At 38.7% G+C, this 17,811-nt stretch overlaps 1 protein-coding gene across 1 annotated transcript in view; it reads right to left on the bottom strand.

The window, feature by feature from the left end:
• The window catches only part of ME1 (malic enzyme 1), a 356,512-nt gene that overhangs the window by 1,935 nt on the left and 336,766 nt on the right, over positions 1-17,811 (bottom strand). The window contains exons 10-13 of the mRNA XM_077487320.1: positions 12,160-12,265; positions 11,935-12,077; positions 7,885-8,058; positions 24-122 (exon numbers count right to left, since the gene is read on the bottom strand). Of these exons, the coding sequence (XP_077343446.1) occupies positions 24-122; positions 7,885-8,058; positions 11,935-12,077; positions 12,160-12,265 (522 nt within the window). The remainder of the gene's footprint in view (positions 1-23; positions 123-7,884; positions 8,059-11,934; positions 12,078-12,159; positions 12,266-17,811) is intronic.

The following is a 17,811-nucleotide window of genomic DNA, read 5'->3' as shown; positions in this document are numbered from 1 at the left end:
TAATAATAATATAGCAAGCTAACCTTGACAGCTATTTTAACTGAGACGTCATTTATTGTTTGCAAAGGTGGATACAAACGTCCTTCCTTCAAATGTTCATCTGAAACTTGATCAGCTATGATCTAGAATTAGAAAAAAAAGTAAACTAAAAAAAGAGCTATTGGTAATCTGCTTCAAACATACAGTATGTGGAGCCAAATAAACCTAACAGAACATAACAGTAACACATACATAATAATGGTGCATGAAAAACTTTAAAACTGTACAACATCACAAATCTGAGTTTGGAATTGAACCTCATTACAAACAATTATGCAGTTATTGTCTTTCTCGGGGGTTAACATGTGAAAGTTATGAAAACAAAATCCGTTTCTTTTATTTTCATAAGCATATACTGTAGAACTACCATGACTATTAAAATCTATACTACATATAATCATCTCCAAACATTTGCCAAAATATTTCAAGTTTTACAGTGTTTAACAGTTGATTCAGTTTGAACAAAAGTTCAAAAGATGTTTGCAAACAATTACCAGAGGACACAGTTATTTTATATCTTCAAATTAGGACTTGTTTTATTGTAATAATCATTTTATATGAAAAAATAAATAGTCACAAAGCGCAGTTAGTGTATTATAATTGACATAGTTACCTTACATATCTCTTAGTGTTGTATTTCCTGTAGCACACTTTAATAGGGACATTCCAGTATCAGGAACTAAGGGAGGAGATGGCAAAGTTCTTCTTGCCAGGTAAAAGTACAGTATATCTGACATTGTGTATTTTTTCTTTTTTTTTAGTTTTGGATAGAGTGCAGAGGTTAAAAGACTTATCGGTTTTTGGGGCTTTTTTTTGTTTTTACCATTTGTGTTTAATTGGAGAGATTCCTCATCACGTTATGTTCTGGAAACACAACAGGAAGGAAGTAGAAACACAGTATCTCCATTGTAAACAGTGCTCAAATGGGTGGAGACTCAAATATTGCAAATTGTATATAATGAACTTAGAGAGACCTAAAGGAATCAATTTGTAACAACTAATATTCCCAACTAATAGCTACAGAAATAAAGATTGGATGCATGAATGTGAGAGCAATGTAACTGAAAGTAGCTTTGTCCTTTAAATTCCTTGTTTCTCTCTTGTATCATATAACTGATTATGAATGATTGTTATTAAGAAGCCATGAGGTTGTATTAGATCATGCTTTGTCACCTCTCTGGCTTTTGCGGTTAAAACATTTATTGTCAGCAAGACAGACTATTACTCAGGTGTTCACTTTCTAAAGCCAAATAAAACAGAGAGTAACTTTGATTTCAGTTGATAAATGCAAGGTATTTCAAGCTGTAATACCTTCTAATTGCAGACAATTTCACAGTGATGACAAGCTATGTTCCCTGTTTTTATGAGTTTTACCAAGAACAAAAATGTCAAGGATTTTATGAACTAATAAAATAGTTTTGGCACCGTTACCTGGATGCCCGACTAACTTCGTAGATAATCCCATTTAAAAATGTAATCTATGCTGTAAAGATGCCAAGATGTGCACGTGCTGCTTGTCATTAGCTGAAATGCCGCAGAACAATGAAAAATGTACAGAAAACCCATATCTGAATCAGAACGACACATTGACGTTTATTCACTAAAGCAGTGGAGGCTGTTCACTGTATGCAAAGTTAAGAATTGTATATAAGGTAAACCTGTGTTTACTTAGAATACCCAATCATGTTATAGGGAAAATAATAAGGGCATTTATGACAAAACACGGATACCTTCATCATATAAGCTCAGTGAACATTTCATTAAGGCCCCTTCCACATGGGATGGGCACCGTTGGTATCTGCCTGCTCAGCAGGGAATCTGTGCACTGATACCCACTGTGCAGGGAGGATGGCTGGTCCATGTCTGCTCTGCTTATGCAGAGTGGACACAGACACAACCTGCTCTCCTGTATGGGCGGTCACATGTAAATGGGCTGCCTATCTGTTTATCTGTTTACACCCAACTGCCAATCCGATTTGCCAGATGAATGGGTAAGGGTCCCCTATCCATCTGTTTTTAGCAGGGAGGATCAGATGTTTGGCAGGTGTCAATGGAGACATGTCTGTTGACACCCGCTGCTCCATAGGGGAGATTGGAAGGCTTGATTAGATCCTCCTGAAAAGCTGAAAGGTGGACCCGATCAGTCCACCAGTGTGAAAGGGGCCTTAAGCATTCTCCATTTGTTTAGTAAATCAATTCCAAAAAGTCCATCAAGTCTTTGTTATAAATTTGATTATTTTGGGTTGATTAGCTCCAATGATACAGGTTACAAAGCATAACAATAAAAAAAGGTAATTCCAAAGATTTTGATTCTATCGAGCATGTTTCCTGCAAACCAATGACAGATTTGATGTATGATACCATCCTTGGTATATAGCCATTGGTGTCAAAGAGACATGGTAATTTTTGAAAAGCTAATTTGTTGGGTGCACAAATACAAAACAAATATTGTACATTGTTGAATCTGAAAAACATAATTACTAAACATATATCACTGTAAATCTTAGAGAGATGTCACCTTACTAGATACCAATGAAATAAGGAGAGACAGACAATTCAATGCCAAGTGATTCATCATAGTCCAGCCATGAGCAACCAGTGCTTGGATATCTTTGTGCCAATCAAGAGAGGCATAATGAAAACCCATAACAGAAACCCCTAAACCAAATCTGGAAACCCCCAAATCTGTGTCGATGGGATCAGACATAGCTTAGGCGATATGCTCAGCCTTCTTCTCTAGTTTTTATTTCCCAACTCCAGGATAGGTTTGTTTTGGACAGGGGGTCCATTTTTACAGTGCAATGTTTTCAAATAACACGTTTTTTTTTCAAAATTTTCTGTTTTTCTTTTTCATTTATTTAGCAAAAATTAAAAAAAAAACCCAGTGGTGATTAAATACCACCAAAAGAAAGCTCTAGTTGGGTAAAAAAAAAACTCATATGGGTACAGTGTTGAATTACCATGCAATTGTCATTCAAATTACAATAGCGCTGAAAGCTGAAAAATTGGCCTCGGCAGGAAGGGGGTAAAAGTGCCCTGTATTGAAGTGGTTAACTGAACAAGCTGATGGTAGAAGCTGATTGGGTACCATGCACAGCTGCACCAGTTTTTGCACTCTCCAGTTTTAGTAAATCAACCCCTTTCTTATCAGGACAGAAGGTGAAGGGAAATCTATTTCTATTTCTTAATTTCTGCTAAAAATGCTAAAAATTAGCAAATAAATAATTGGTCTTCATAAATTTAGGGCAAAGTGTATTCTGCTATATTTCTTTGGTGAAAATAACCCAAATCAGTGTATATTATTTAGTCTCTGTGAAAGTTATAGAGTCCACAAACTATGGTATATATATATCGGAAAATTGATTAATCCTGATGTACTGACGGCCTATATCATGTCTTGAAAACACCAGGACAGTAGAGCTATGCCCCGAATAACCCCTTTTTTGAAAATAGACAGTCCAATGTATTTAATAAGAGGCATGGCAAGTTTTTTGAAGTTGTAATTTTTTGACAAAAAAATAATAATAATTATTTTTTATTAACTTCTTTTTTCTTTTTTTTACATTTTTTTCTTTCTTTTTTTAACACACTGACCAGAGCAATATATTGTTGATTGATTAATTCAGTTTGTTTTGTCTTGATTAGCTGTGATTGGCCAGAGCTAATCACATGGTACAGATGGGCTGTGATTGGACCTGTCTGTACCATGTGATCAGACTGAACAATTACAGCTATCAACCCAATTGTACACAATGGATGGCACGAAAGGAAGCCATATATTGTTTACAACTGTCATGTGACCTGCTGTGATTGGTCACAGAAGTCACTTGGTACCAGCAGTGAGCCGGTACACTGATCAGACACAGCCTGTGACAAATCGAGCCGCAGAGCGATTCGTGATGGCATCATATGATGTCCACCCAGATCAATGAGAGGACCGCCCGGCCTTTATTCTGTTATAGGCTGGGTGGGAACTAGTTAAGCTTTGACAAAAAAAAGAAAAAAATGGAAGCTGATTGGTTTCTATGCAGAGCTGTGCCAGATTTTTTGGGCAGAGGTTTTGGTGCTCTTTGAAGTCATTGTTAAAGTGGGCTTTACCTGGTAGAACACAGTAATAGATTTTGTGAAAACAAACCTTCCAAATATTGTTATTTTTGGATCTCACACACAGTAAGTAAACAACAAAGTTATGATTAAAAGAGTTTTGAAAATCATTTACAGCAGAAATGTATGACATAGAAATAATAGATACTAGCTTGATTCTACAAAATCTTTTCTTTAGGAAAACATTTGGGTTAGAGAACCTGGCAGGATAGCGGTTACTCCATGGCTCTCGTCCATCTCTGGAGGCTGCCATTGCCTGACTGGTGTTAGATCCAGGCCAAGAACATCATTGTAAATGCAGAGGTGTACTCTGATCCCAAACTAGCACTGATTCTGGGAGTCACACAAGAGCTATCTCCAGAGTTGGATAACATTCCAGCTAAGACAGGTAACAGTCATCATGACACATTCTTATTAATTCATTTGTTTTGTTATTGGTGCATGTAAAAGGATGGTAAAACTACTGGAGTATATTGGGGTTGATTTAGTAAAAACAAATAGACTGTTAACTTTGCAAGGGAAGTTACACTTTGCATGAATATTTTCTACAGGGCTTAGTGAATGAGCTGAAGTTCTGCCAACTTCTACTTTTCATTTTCCTTATGCAGGATTTGTTATCCTTTGTAAAATGACCGTTTTGCCACATTTACTAAGCTCTGTGGAAAAGTGCCATGCAAAGTGCAACTTCCCTTGCAAAGCAAATCCTTTGATGGCATGAGCCTCCTTTCCTTTTGCTGACACTGCTACTACAGTGATCGCCGCTAACGTCCGGGGTTCAGCGCAGAGCGGCTTCCCTGCTGCTTAGTGAACACAGGAGGTTAGTCATTCAGAACAGGTGCAATTCAGAAGAACACATTGCATTTTCTTAGTGAATGCAAAGCATGCTCTGATTGACAACATAAAGAATTGGCACAGTGGCGCCACAATTTCCATCTCATTCAATCAGAGAATGCCATTGTATGCCATTGAAAAAATGAAAGGAGGAGAATATTTCAAAAGTAGAGCTGCCAGAATCTGGAGCAGCTTCTAGTTCTCATTATCTAAGCTTAACTGAAAAAGCTGAAAATAGAAGGTAATTGTGTCCATAAAGATCCAGAGCTGCACCAGTTTTGATAGAGTCCTTTTAAAGTGTTTACTGAATGGCACCTGCAATGTGCGTTTGACCTCCTGTATCCTAAGCAGTGGGGCAGTGGCTTGGCTAGGGACTCTGAAACTAACGGCAATCACTGCAGTAGTAGTGACTACTAGAGCAAATTCCAGCTTTTATTGGGCACAGCCAGGTATAGAGTATACATACTTACATTGGTCCAAACTGGACCAATGGAACTATGAAAAAAAAAAAGACATGTGCAATTTGTTTTGTTCCGAATTCTTGTTTTTTTTCGAATATTCATAAATTCATAATTTCTAATATTTGCAAATGTGGAAATTTCAAAATTCATAGATTCTAAATTCGAAAATACGGAAACTCAAAATTTCGGAAATTCTAAATTCTGGAAATTTGTAAATTTCGACCATAACGAATGACCCAAAAAATTAAAAAAGAAATCAAAAAACGAATGAATCGAAAACTAACAAATTTTTTGGCAGTGCACATGTCTAGTAAAAATATCCATACCTAAAGTTCAACTTTAAAGGCTAAGTTCCCATTTAAAAATAATAATAAATGCATATATTTTTGCAGGATACATTTTTTTTTTTCACATGAGCCTGAAAAGCATTGGATCGTGGATGCAATGTCAGGCTTTTCTTTCAGCTTTCTGTCCAGACCTCTGTATGGACTTTTTTAGTTGGAGAGCTGGAAGGTGGACTGCGAGTGTCAAAGGACTATGAGCACGCTAATTACCACATTTGTATCCGATTGAGAAGTACAAGTCTGCTGTAGAGGAAGAGGGGACGTGTAGGTGAGTCATTCACAGATCTTGGTGAATGAAAGACTCAGCTGTATGGGTGGAGAAAAACCCCTGCAGGCCATCACAATGGTGGCTGCTTTTGGGGTGGGGGTTGGGTGTTAAATACAGGTGCAATATGTACAGTAACATGTTTTTAAAGGTGGAGTTGGCTTTTAAAAGTTTGGTTTTAGGGCTACTCCATTGTCTCTGGTCTAAGTACTTGACCAGGAATGCCTTATATTCACTTCAGTGTAAAATGAAAGATTTCATACAGCTGAAAACGTTATTTCAAATATAAATGATGTTTACCCAGATAGCAAGGATAAATTGCCACAAATTTGTGGCAATGTTGAATTGTATTTCTGTTAACTTGGTGCACATTTTCACTGGAAAGTTGTACACTTGCCGAGTACTTGAAGCATAAGTTCTATTTGACACGTTTCCAATTGGTAGCAAATTTGCCTGGTAAGTCTCTAGCAAGAGCAAAGTTGCAGTGGTGAGTCTACAACAAGAACTCTGCAAGTCTACAGAATGAAAACTCAGCCACAGTGACCCCTGTGGTGGGATTACTATTGTACAACATAACTGAAACAGAACTTGCAGCAGACTTGCAGAATGTTTGTAAAGAAAGTTAATCTGGAGTCATACAATGTGGATTTGCTGCAATTGTGCAACAAATGCGTAAAGCCTGTCAAGTCTAGCAATAGCAAGTCATTATCAAACTTGCAGCACAATTGCTTGCTATCTGGGTAGTAGGGTGCTAGTCTTGTATATATTGTATCTTGGGTACTCCACTGGTGCAAACTCCCTTTCACAGTTACTAGATCTCTTCCTGCCTTTCTTGGTGTTATTGACCACCTCTTATGCTGTGTACACACGGTCGGATTTTCCGTCTGGAAATGTTCGATGTGAGCTTGCTGTCGGTAAGTCCAACCATGTGTATGCTCCATTAAACATTTGTTGTCGGAATTTCCACACACAAAACTTGTTGTCGGAAAGTCTGATTGTGTGTACACAAGTCCGTCGCACAGAAGTTTGCGCATGCTCGGAATCAAGCAGAAGGAACCTCACTGGTTATTGAACTTCCTTTTTCTCGGCTCGTCCTACGTGTTGTACGTCACCACATTCTCATGTTTGGAATTTTGGGCCAGCATTTGTGTGACTGTGTGCATGCAAGACAAGTTTGAGCCAACATCCGTCGGAAAAAAATACACGGTTTTGTTTTCGGAAAATCTGATCGCATGTTCGCTTTTCAACATATTTTTTGTTTCCAAAGCATAAAGAAATTACACAGAGAGCATGGAACCCACATGGAATTGTCCTGGTAATTGTTCAGTTGAAGCACAGAGATCTCACTGCAGGAGTCCCTCACAGAGAAAGAAAATAATTAAGTGATTTAATTATTTAGCATTAACCAAAAACTGAAACAATAGTTTCCATTGAACGACCCTTAAACTGAGTGTTACACATAGACAACAATACAAAAAAAGCTTCATACTGTTTACAAATGGACTGAACTCCTGCTAAACCGTGTTATACAATGTCTAAAATAGAACTAAAATAAAAAGAAACATTTAAACCTGTAGATATTCCACATTAATGTGTCCATTGATGTGTGCTAATATGATAGTAAACCTCTCTCAGCATTTATATAGTCAGCTGCAGACAGACCTAATGCTCGAAGCTTGGGGAGTTTATATCCACAACTGTAATGGAATTACTTGCTGCTAAAATGGAAAATAACACATGAAGTCTCTGCAGGAGAAATATGTATCCAATGTTTTATGGATGTAAAACACTATTAGAAGTGTACAGTGACCTCTCATCTCACTCCTCTGGTGCTTCTTACCTCAGCAGTGGTCAGGAAAACATCATCACTTATGTGCCTCATGCCACATGCAACAATGCCAAGGGCCACACCCGGGAACACATAGGAATTGTTGCCCTGCCCTGGATACAGTGTTCGCCCATCTGGTAGCGTGACGGGATCAAAAGGACTTCCACTTGCAAAAATCCCCCGGCCCTGTGTTTAATGTAAGATAGAGTGCTTGGTTTACTTGTTCTTCTGAAAAGAACTGTTACACAATTAAACAGAGTCACATTAAATAATTGGCAAAAAATGATTGTGTAAACAAAACTACTTACCCGTAAAACTTGCATTTATTTTGATTTCTTTATTTTCAGCATACCTGGGGAGTCTAATGGCCCGTACACACGATCCAAATATTGTACGAAAACTGTCGTCCGAGGAAAAATCGTACGATTTTCAGATCGTGTGTACACTACTTTTGAGAGCCGATCACGACAGTTTATACGATATTATTAGACCAGACAAGCACAAAAATTTTCCTCGTACGATACCAGATTGTACGAATTTTATGTACATTTATAGTTGTCGTACGAAAATACAATACAAATACATTACAACACATGATATCACTTTTTTTTTTCTCTTTCATATGAGAATTTTCGTGACTTTATTTACCTGTTTAATTTCTACTTGCAACTATTAAGTGAAAAAGGTCGTACGATCTGTTGTATGATATTCGGATCGTGTGTACAGGCCATTACACATGAGGTGGTTATGTGTTTTATTTTAACTGTTCATTTTGTACAACCAAAACAGTAGAATGTGGAACATCTTTTTGTGTAATTCATAGTAACCCATTTTGCTGGGCTCTGGAAATTCTGATTCTATTTTTCAAATGGACAGGCATGTTAGAGAGTGTTAAAAAGCTAGTGTGATCTTTGTAGGCATTCCGTAACACAATATATTTAAAAAGTTTATAACAATTTTTATTTACATCATGTTAAAACCACATTTAAAATACAATGAGCTTGGTATCTCTTCATAACAGCTACACTGATATCAATGATTGCTGACCTCATCAGGAGGAGTGTTGCTGGTAATTAATAAGCTGAATACAAAACAATAAATCTATGTTACATATACATACATATAATACATGCATTATATTATATCGTATTTATTATTATGTATGCAGTTATTACCAACAATACTCCACCTGATAAAGCCATTGTTGATGAAATATGTTGAGGGATACATCAGTGTAGTTGTCATGGAGAGACACCAAACTCATTGCTGTAACATGGATGCTACCAAAATATTTTAAATGTGATTTTAACTTGATGTGAATAAAAGTTGTCATAAACTTTTTAAATATATTGCGTTACTTTGCACCCTTAAAAGCAGAGGTCCACCAACTCCTTAACTTCCATCAGCTGTCGGGTGCTGCCGCCGCCATTTTGGGTAAGGGTACCTGGCAGTGTAGCCTTACTGTTTCACGCCGGGAACCCTACTGTGCATGCGCAAGGCTCCGCTTCTCTCTCCTATTGGCCCGGTGGCAGGGGAAGGAGGAGGGAGCCGAGGATGACGCCAAGGGCTGTGGCGCAGGCTCCCAGATGTGGGGACAGGATACCTGAGAAAGACATCCTCTCTCCCCTCCCCCCGAAAGGCATCAAATGTGGCACCGGAGAGGGGGGGAGGAATCAGATGAGCGGAAGTTCCACTTTTGGGTGGAACTCCGCTTTAAGATCCTGCTTTTTGGATATTGTTGTAAAAATATTATTAGGGATGTGGTGGCATTATATGTGCCATTATATGTAAAGTCTCCTTTGGTCTAGTTGCAAATATATACCGTATTCTGTAGGCAAATTTAGGCTGTGTGTACTGTACATCGCTCATTTATCCTACATACTGCTAGAGTTGATTAAATCTTATTGTATCACTTATGTGCACTATTCCTTGTCATCCATAGCAGAGTTCCAGTTAAACAGTAGGCTTTACATTCCTAGCTTTCACTACAAGATTACTAGTTGGCAGTGAGGGGTTGCTGATTGGAGGAAACCAGATCAAGGAAAACCAACTGTATAATAGAGATTTAAATTAGATGCCTCAGCCCTGCTTTATTTATTTACTGTAAAGAGGAAAATCATTTTCATTAACTGTTTTGTTCTGTGAATAGCAAGTGGTGGAGTTTGCAGCAACCTAAAAATTGCAGATAAAATCACAAAGAAATGTCATATGTTAAATGCTTACTTGCAGAAATGTTACTTTCCATAGACTATTTTATTCACTTACAATGTGCCTTTGAACATGCTAGAAAGGTTGATGACTTTGGGAATAGCCAAGTTTCTAGGACCACCCCCTCCCATACACGCATAGCCTTCTCCTCTTCTGGGTGCGTTTAACCTCTTTAGGTACACATTTTTGCAGCATCTCAGAGGGTGGGCCCTAATGCCAAACGGCTGCATGTGTGCAAACCAGAATGTAAACAGAGCTGTGCCAAGAGCACATGCCCTGCACGCTCTCAGCAAAATTACCGGTGGCTAACTGAAAGCTCCCGATCTCTACTTGCGATCTGGAGTTTTTCGATCATGTGACAACCAATCACAGCGGTCACATGATCTAAAACCCTGCCTCCCAATAACAGAAACCTCTTGAAGGGTCAGGATGCGCCGACGCTAAGGGTTTAATTACTGTCTGTGCTGGCCTATCTCCCCTGTCTACATAACATTTTATGTAGCGGCACTCCAGATGTTTTGGAACTACATTTCCTCTGCACATCATGACAAATGTAGTTCCAAAACATCTGGGGTGCCAATCGCAGGGCTCTTTGGACATGTATTGGATGTGATTACAGGTAAATAACATGCATAAATATGTTAAATGCACATATAATCTTATGGAAGTGTGTGTTGAAATAAATGGTCTAGTGACAGGACCTCTTTAAAGCGGTATTAAACCCAAAGCCAAAAATGTAATACATTGCAGCCTACCAATCATTAGATGTGGTAGCTACACCAGATTTCTGTTTTAGTCTTTACCCCCTGTATTTTCTCCTGGTGATTTGGCCAGTAACACACATCTTGTATTAGAGTGTCCCTACTCTGGATGAAGGAGCAACAGAGACACACTTGGGCAGCAGCATTGCCAGTATGGGGGAAGGGGAGCACAGCATATAGTTTTTTTTATTCCTTTTTCTGATAAAGATTTTACATAACTAAATAAATAAAAGCTGACCATTGTAAAAAATAAATATAAGCTGACTCTCAATGGTAAATGGTTTGTCTCAGCCCTCAAACTACTACAGCTCCAAGACAGCTTGTTCTGTTGAAAAACGACAAACCTACTGGCAAGATCACCGGGTGAAAATAAAGGCTGAAAAGTAATACAGTCATCACATCTAAGAATTGTTAGGTAAATGTTTGCTTTGGGGGTTTAAAACCACATTAACTGATACTGTATCTCTCTAAATGTAAGATTAATTTTAATATGTTTACACTATGAGGGTTATTAGAATTCACCTCTTTTACTATACGATAAAGTGAGAGAAGAAATAATCCATATTGCTGAACTATTTCTAATAGGCTGTTATGGTGGATAGCATAGAATTTGCAGTCCATTGTCACTCATAGTAGCAAGGTAACATGCTCTTAATTATAAGACGATATTCACTTACAGGAATTACAAGTATTTCCTTAAATTTAGAAGAAAAGGTAGGGGCTCCAGCTGAAGGACCAAAATATACAGTGAGAATACTAAAAGGAAGATGCCCCTTGCTACACGATAGACATGATGCTCTTATTATTCATTGTTTCAATCATTTCTTCTGAGGATTTTACAGCGGAGTGCAACACCATGTGAGGTAAATCACACAAATGCCGGTGTTTCCTAAAGAGAAGTATTTGATTTGACCACTCTTGTAAAACTCAAATGCACGTTTTTTTTTTGTTTTTTTTTTGAGAGTTCCAGTAAAATTAATTTAATCTTGTGACCTATAAAAGGAAATATTAGACTAATATCTATAGATTCCATTCACTGCTTAGTGGAAATCTGCAGGAACTCAGGAACTATAACAGCGACTGCTGTTCTTACCTCAGTCAGGACATAACACTGTTCTGCAGTGCACTCTGCTTTACTTGTTGGATTGCTGAGGGCGAATATAATCGGTCGCTCGTTCAGTACAGCCATGTCTTTCAAAATCTGCTCGGTAAATGCTCCACCTATTGCTGCAACACCTATAAAATGTACAATGCTTTAATAAACATGACCACAATACAAAACCAAGGAAGCATCTATAAACTACAGTTAACATATCACCTATTAAAGCTGTTGGTTTGATATCTTTAACAACATCTTCCAAACTCTTCATTTCCTTGTGTGGATGGGCAAAGTGTTCCTTTTCATGGGTAAGAGAAGACCTGCCCTGTAAGAAAGATATGCGCAAATAAACTTGACTGTAATGATGGAAGTTCCTCTGTGACCCAAATTTCAGAAAGCTGTGACTGTGTTGTTGATGCTTGTGCTCTAGGTATAATCAGGGCCAGCTCTACCACCAGGCGAACTAGGCAGCCGCTTAGGGCACACTGCCGCCTGGGGTGCAGCCACAGGTGTAGATCTTAGCTCTCAGTGAACAAGCAAAGAAACATAGTGCTCTTGGTTTTGGCTTTATAAAAAAAAAAAAAAACTCAGATTAAAAACACTTAAATGAATTAAACAATAGAAGTGCTTGTAAATATTCTTCCCATTAATCAATCTGCAAAGCCACAACTACACTCACTTACTCTCTTCTTGGCACTCCTCTCTCTTTCAGCAGTGTCTGTGTATCGTCTCCAGTGCAATGTCGTCACCAGGGAATGTTCTGCCTTATACGTTACGTCTCTACTACACCTTGTCAGAGGATGTCAGAGGTGACATCATTGCTCTGGAGCCGATGTCACCAGGGAATGCTCTGCCTTATACGTTACGTCTCTACTAGACCTTGTCAGAGGATGTCAGAGGTGTGCTCTGGAGCCGATACACCGACACCACTAAAAGAGAGAGGAGTGCCGAGAAGCGAGCAGGTGAGTGTAGTTGTGGCTTTGTGGATAGCATTGATTAATGAGCAGAGGATTTACAAGCACTTGTATTGTTTAACTCATGTAAGTGTTATTAATCTGAGCTCTTTTTTTTAATAAAGTCAAAACCAAGAGCACAATGTTTCTTTGCTTGTTTATTGATGGCAACATGTATGAAATTTGGGCCTGGATATGAAATACTTGGAAGAAAATTAAGATTTATGTGATACCACACTGGGAGAAAGATCAGAGCCATGTAAGACCTCCTATGGTTTAGAGGTCTGTCTACAAATACAAAAAAAAAACAAAGCCTAACTATAGCTAAAAATGTTCCCTCCCCTTCCTCCTACCCATCCTTCCTAACCTGTATAGCTGGCCATAGATGATTTGTTTTTTTATCATTCAGCAAGGGGACTCATTACAGGTTACGCAGACAGTGCTGGATTTATAAAGGGGCAATTACCCCATGCCTCCTGCCAGGAGTCCCCTTCTATACTAATTTATAATAGTTCTGTTATTAAAATTTATCCCGGGAAGCACAATTTTGCATGCAATCAGATATACAGTATCTCACAAAAGTGAGTACACCCCTCACATTTTTGTAAATATTTTAGAAATGACACTTTGCCACAATGTAAAGTAGTGAGTGTACAGCTTGTATAACAGTGTCAATTTGCTGTCCCCTCAAAATAACTCAACACGCAGCCATTTATGTCTAAACTGCTGCCAACAAAAGTGAGAACACCCCTAAGTGAAAATGTCCAAATTAGGCCCAAAGTGTCAATATATTTTCCCATTATTTTCCAGTGCTGCCTTAACCCTCTTGGGCATGGAGTTCACCAGAGCTTCACATGTTGCCACTGGTGTCCTCTTCCACTCCTCTATGAGGACATCATGGAGTTGGTGGATGTTAGAGACCTTGCGCTCCTCCACCTTCTGTTTGAGGATGCCCCACAGATGCTCAATAGGGTTTAGGTCTAGAGACATGCTTGGCCAATCCATCCACTTTACCCTCAGCTTCTTTAGCAAGGCAGTGGTCATCCTGGGGGTGTGTTTGGGGTCATTATGTTGAAATACTGTCCTGCGGCCCAGTCTCTGAAGGGAGGGGATCATGCTCAGCTTCAGTATGTCACAGTACATGTTGGCATTCCTGGTTCCCTCAATGAACTGTAGCTCCCGAGTGCCGACAGCACTCATGCAGCCCCAGACCATGACACTCCCACCACCATGCTTTACTGTAGCTTTACTGTAGGCAAGACATACTTGTCTTTGTAGTCCTCACCTGGTTGTTGCCACACACGCTTGACACCATCTGAACCAAATAAGTTAATCTTGGTCTCATCAGACCACAGGACATGGTTTCAGTAATCCATGTCCTTAGTCTGCTTGTCTTCAGCAAACTGTTTTCTTTCTTGTGCATCATCTTTAGAAGAGGCTTCCTTCTGGGACGACAGCTATGCAGACCAATTTTATGCAGTGAGCGCCGTATGGTCTGAGCGCTGACAAGCTGACCCCCCCACCCCTTCAACCTCGGCAGCAATGCTGGCAGCACTTTTTTCAGATCCTCAGGGAGTTCTTTGCCATGAGGTGCCATGTTGAACTTCCAGTGACCAGTATGAAAGAGTGAAAGAGTGAGAGCAATAACACCAAATTTAACATACCTGCTTCTCATTCACACCCGAGACCTTGTAACACTAATGAGTCACATGACACCAGGAAGGGACAATTGTGAATTGGCATTTTCACTTAGGGGTGTACTCACTTTTGTTACCAGAGGTTTAGACATTAATGTGTTGAGTTATTTTGAGGGGACAGCAAATTTACACTGTTATATAAGCTGTACACTCACTACTTTACATTATAGCAAAGTGTCATTTCTTCAGTGTTGTCACGTGAAAAGATATAATAAAATATTTACAAATATGTGAAGGGTGTACTCACTTTTGTGAGATACTGTATAACTCATTTAACTACATAAACATAACTTTCTACAGCATGCAATAAACTGACTTTTACATATAAATTGGGTGATCTGCCATTCTAAGGGCTAATTAACACAGGTGCAGAGGGCTATACAAAGATAGTATTCTGTATATTTCTGCACCCATGAGTCGTGGGTTTTTACATATAGCTGTGGCCAGCAGCCTGTACAAATCAACAACAGGCTGTCAAATACCCTAGCTGTACGCACATCCAAGCGGTTTCATGCTGTTAAAACTTACATACAAACTGTCTGCATTCTGGGACACTCATCTGTCTCTTTATGCTATATGTGTGTGCAGCCACAGCCGCTTTCAGCCTGTCATTCATCTACACAAGTTGCTGGCCATAGCTGTACATACACACCTGTCACTCCTGGGTGCAGAAACATGCTGAATTCTGCACGTAGAAGGCCCTCTGCGCCCTGTGAATGAGCCCTAATTCATGTGTACGAGGGACCCAATGAACTTGGAGTGCCCCAGCATCCCTGCCAACGTCTAAATCTCAACACAGTCACAGTTCTTACAATTTCTGTCATCATTTGGAGAATAACTTTACTCTGTTATGTAGTATGTAAGCAAGAATGATGCAAGGAAAAGTTAATGACACTGAAGAAAAGGCAAAGGTGTGAAACACATCCATAATGAAACCATCTGAGATGGAGGCTGTAGCTGGGAAGCATCTGTTCTAATCACATCCCCGCAGTGCATCCATGTGCTTGTTTTGTATTGAAAATCAAAAAAGGTTACTCTCACACTTCTAAGTATTAAACAGACTCACGTATAACAGCTCTGTGTGCCTCATAGGTGATATATATGTTGGAGATGTGACAACTGATGGTTCAAAATCTGACTGGTAAATATATATGTTTTTATAATACTTAAAGTATAGTATTTTTAGTTTTGGATACAGTACAGAGGGATTAGAAGGCTTGTCACGTTTTTTGCTGTTTGTGCCCCCGTTAAGGAAATTCACTGTCTCGATTTGTCCCTTTACCATTATCTTTGAAAATGAAAGTAAAAGAAAATCTAAAATTTTGGGTTGTCCCCAGAAAAGTGATAAAGGGGAAGTCTTCCAATGGGGACATTAGTTCTGGTGGCCTGGGGATCCCCAAGGAATTCCCTTCATTTGCAGAGATTTTCTCTCATTTCCTGTTTGGCTATGGGAAAAAAAAATCAGACAGGGGTTATGACCCATCCTTGCTCTATCCCAAAAAAAAGTTTTGCCTATATTTACTTTAAACTATAGCAACCTAAAACACCTAGCATACAGTCTGAAATCTCTACAGCTAGAGAGTCACAAAAAAAGGATTGCCTGCTAGGTTACTGGCCTTTTTTGGCCTTTGTCAAGTGGCGATTGAACTGTGCTGCAAAAAAAAAAATGGAGCCCTTTCCAAAACATCAGCCCTGTGCTGTTGGGCACCTCCAGGACTGATTAGCTTCCTGGCACCCCTTGCTAGTTCTTTACAGCACAAAGGAGACGCTTGTTTTAAGTAAAGCATCCTCCCCTGCCTTTTAACACTTTTTTTTAAGAGTTATGATTGCGCTGGGTCTTCCTTGAATTCTAAAACATTTCTTTAATTACATTCTGAAGCGAAACGCTCTCCCACATCTTTATTCTGCAGTTTGCAGCAGAACTGATGAATCTTACAGAAATGTTTTATAGCTCAAGGAAAAGGCATTCTGAGAATTTTCAAATGCTCTGTGATCTGTTTCATTGATTCATAGGTGTGCTGGTATCTTTATAGGAAGATGTCATGTGTTAATAAAATTGTAATAAAAAAAAAAAAAAAGAAAGCAAATAGCGGGTCCAAAGCCTGTAATAGAGAATTCATAAAGATTGCGTAACCTGAGAAGCTTCCTTATTTATTCAGTTTAATGGAAACTGTATTATTAAATAAATTGGTTAAATCATTATTAATTTAGTGTGTGTTTTAACTGAACAGCTAAATTAGTCATGTTTTATAATATACATTTTATTTATTCATATTTACACTTGAAATTCATATTGCTTTAGGCATACTATGAGACCGAAATTCAAGTACAAGCCAAACTGTCATACTTTAAACATTCCAGTAGATGGCACTACAGTCTGAGTCGTAGTTCCAGCTATATGCAAATATACATTATGCCAACAGTTACAACATTTTCAATAATAAACATAACTTTCAGTATTTATGTTGTGGCTTGGAAATGTTACCAGAGGTACAATCCTAGCCAACAGTACAGAATTCAATGTGATTCAAATGTAAATATTTTCAGTTTTATAATCCTAATTACCATTGGGTACATGTTAAGGTACAGCTCTAGAACCCGGAAAATGTGAATATATAGTATATAAGGCTATATGGTCTTAATTATAGATTCAAAAAATAAATAAATACATTCATGTTTACCATTTATTCTTCTGTGCATATGACTAATACCCCGTACACACTATCAGTTTTTCTGCTGAGTTTTTCCTTCAGATTTACCAAAACCATATAATATGAGGTCAAACCTTAGGAGTTGCAATTTGTATACAATCAGGCAAGCCCCTGCACTACATGGTTTTGGTAAACCTAAAGGAAAAACTCAGCAGAAAAACTGATAGTGTGTATGGGGTTTAACTCATAACTGCACTATATACACAATAATTTTACCCATGTACCCATTTAGTGACTGCAGTACAGGAGTAAACCTGCTAGTTATTTACATACAAAGTCAGGAACACCCTCACCCCCAGATGAGGATTTGCTGATGAAACCTTGAGAAAGTGCATCTGCAACATACTACTCCATGGCCTTATCCTCCAAGACCAACAAAGGGTAAACCCAGTCACGAGGGGGTATGGCACCAGGTTGAAGGTCAATTGTGCAATCATATGGCCGGTGTGGAGGAAAACTACCGGCTTGACGTTTGTCAAAGACATTGCTAAAATCACAGTAGCCCTCCAG

The sequence above is a fragment of the Lithobates pipiens genome, unplaced genomic scaffold (genome assembly GCF_037356315.1).
Source record: "Lithobates pipiens isolate NorthernLeopardFrog02 unplaced genomic scaffold, aLitPip1_a1.2 Scaffold_18, whole genome shotgun sequence".
NCBI classification, from domain to species: domain Eukaryota; kingdom Metazoa; phylum Chordata; class Amphibia; order Anura; family Ranidae; genus Lithobates; species Lithobates pipiens.
This window is presented reverse-complemented; position numbering and strand designations above follow the sequence as displayed.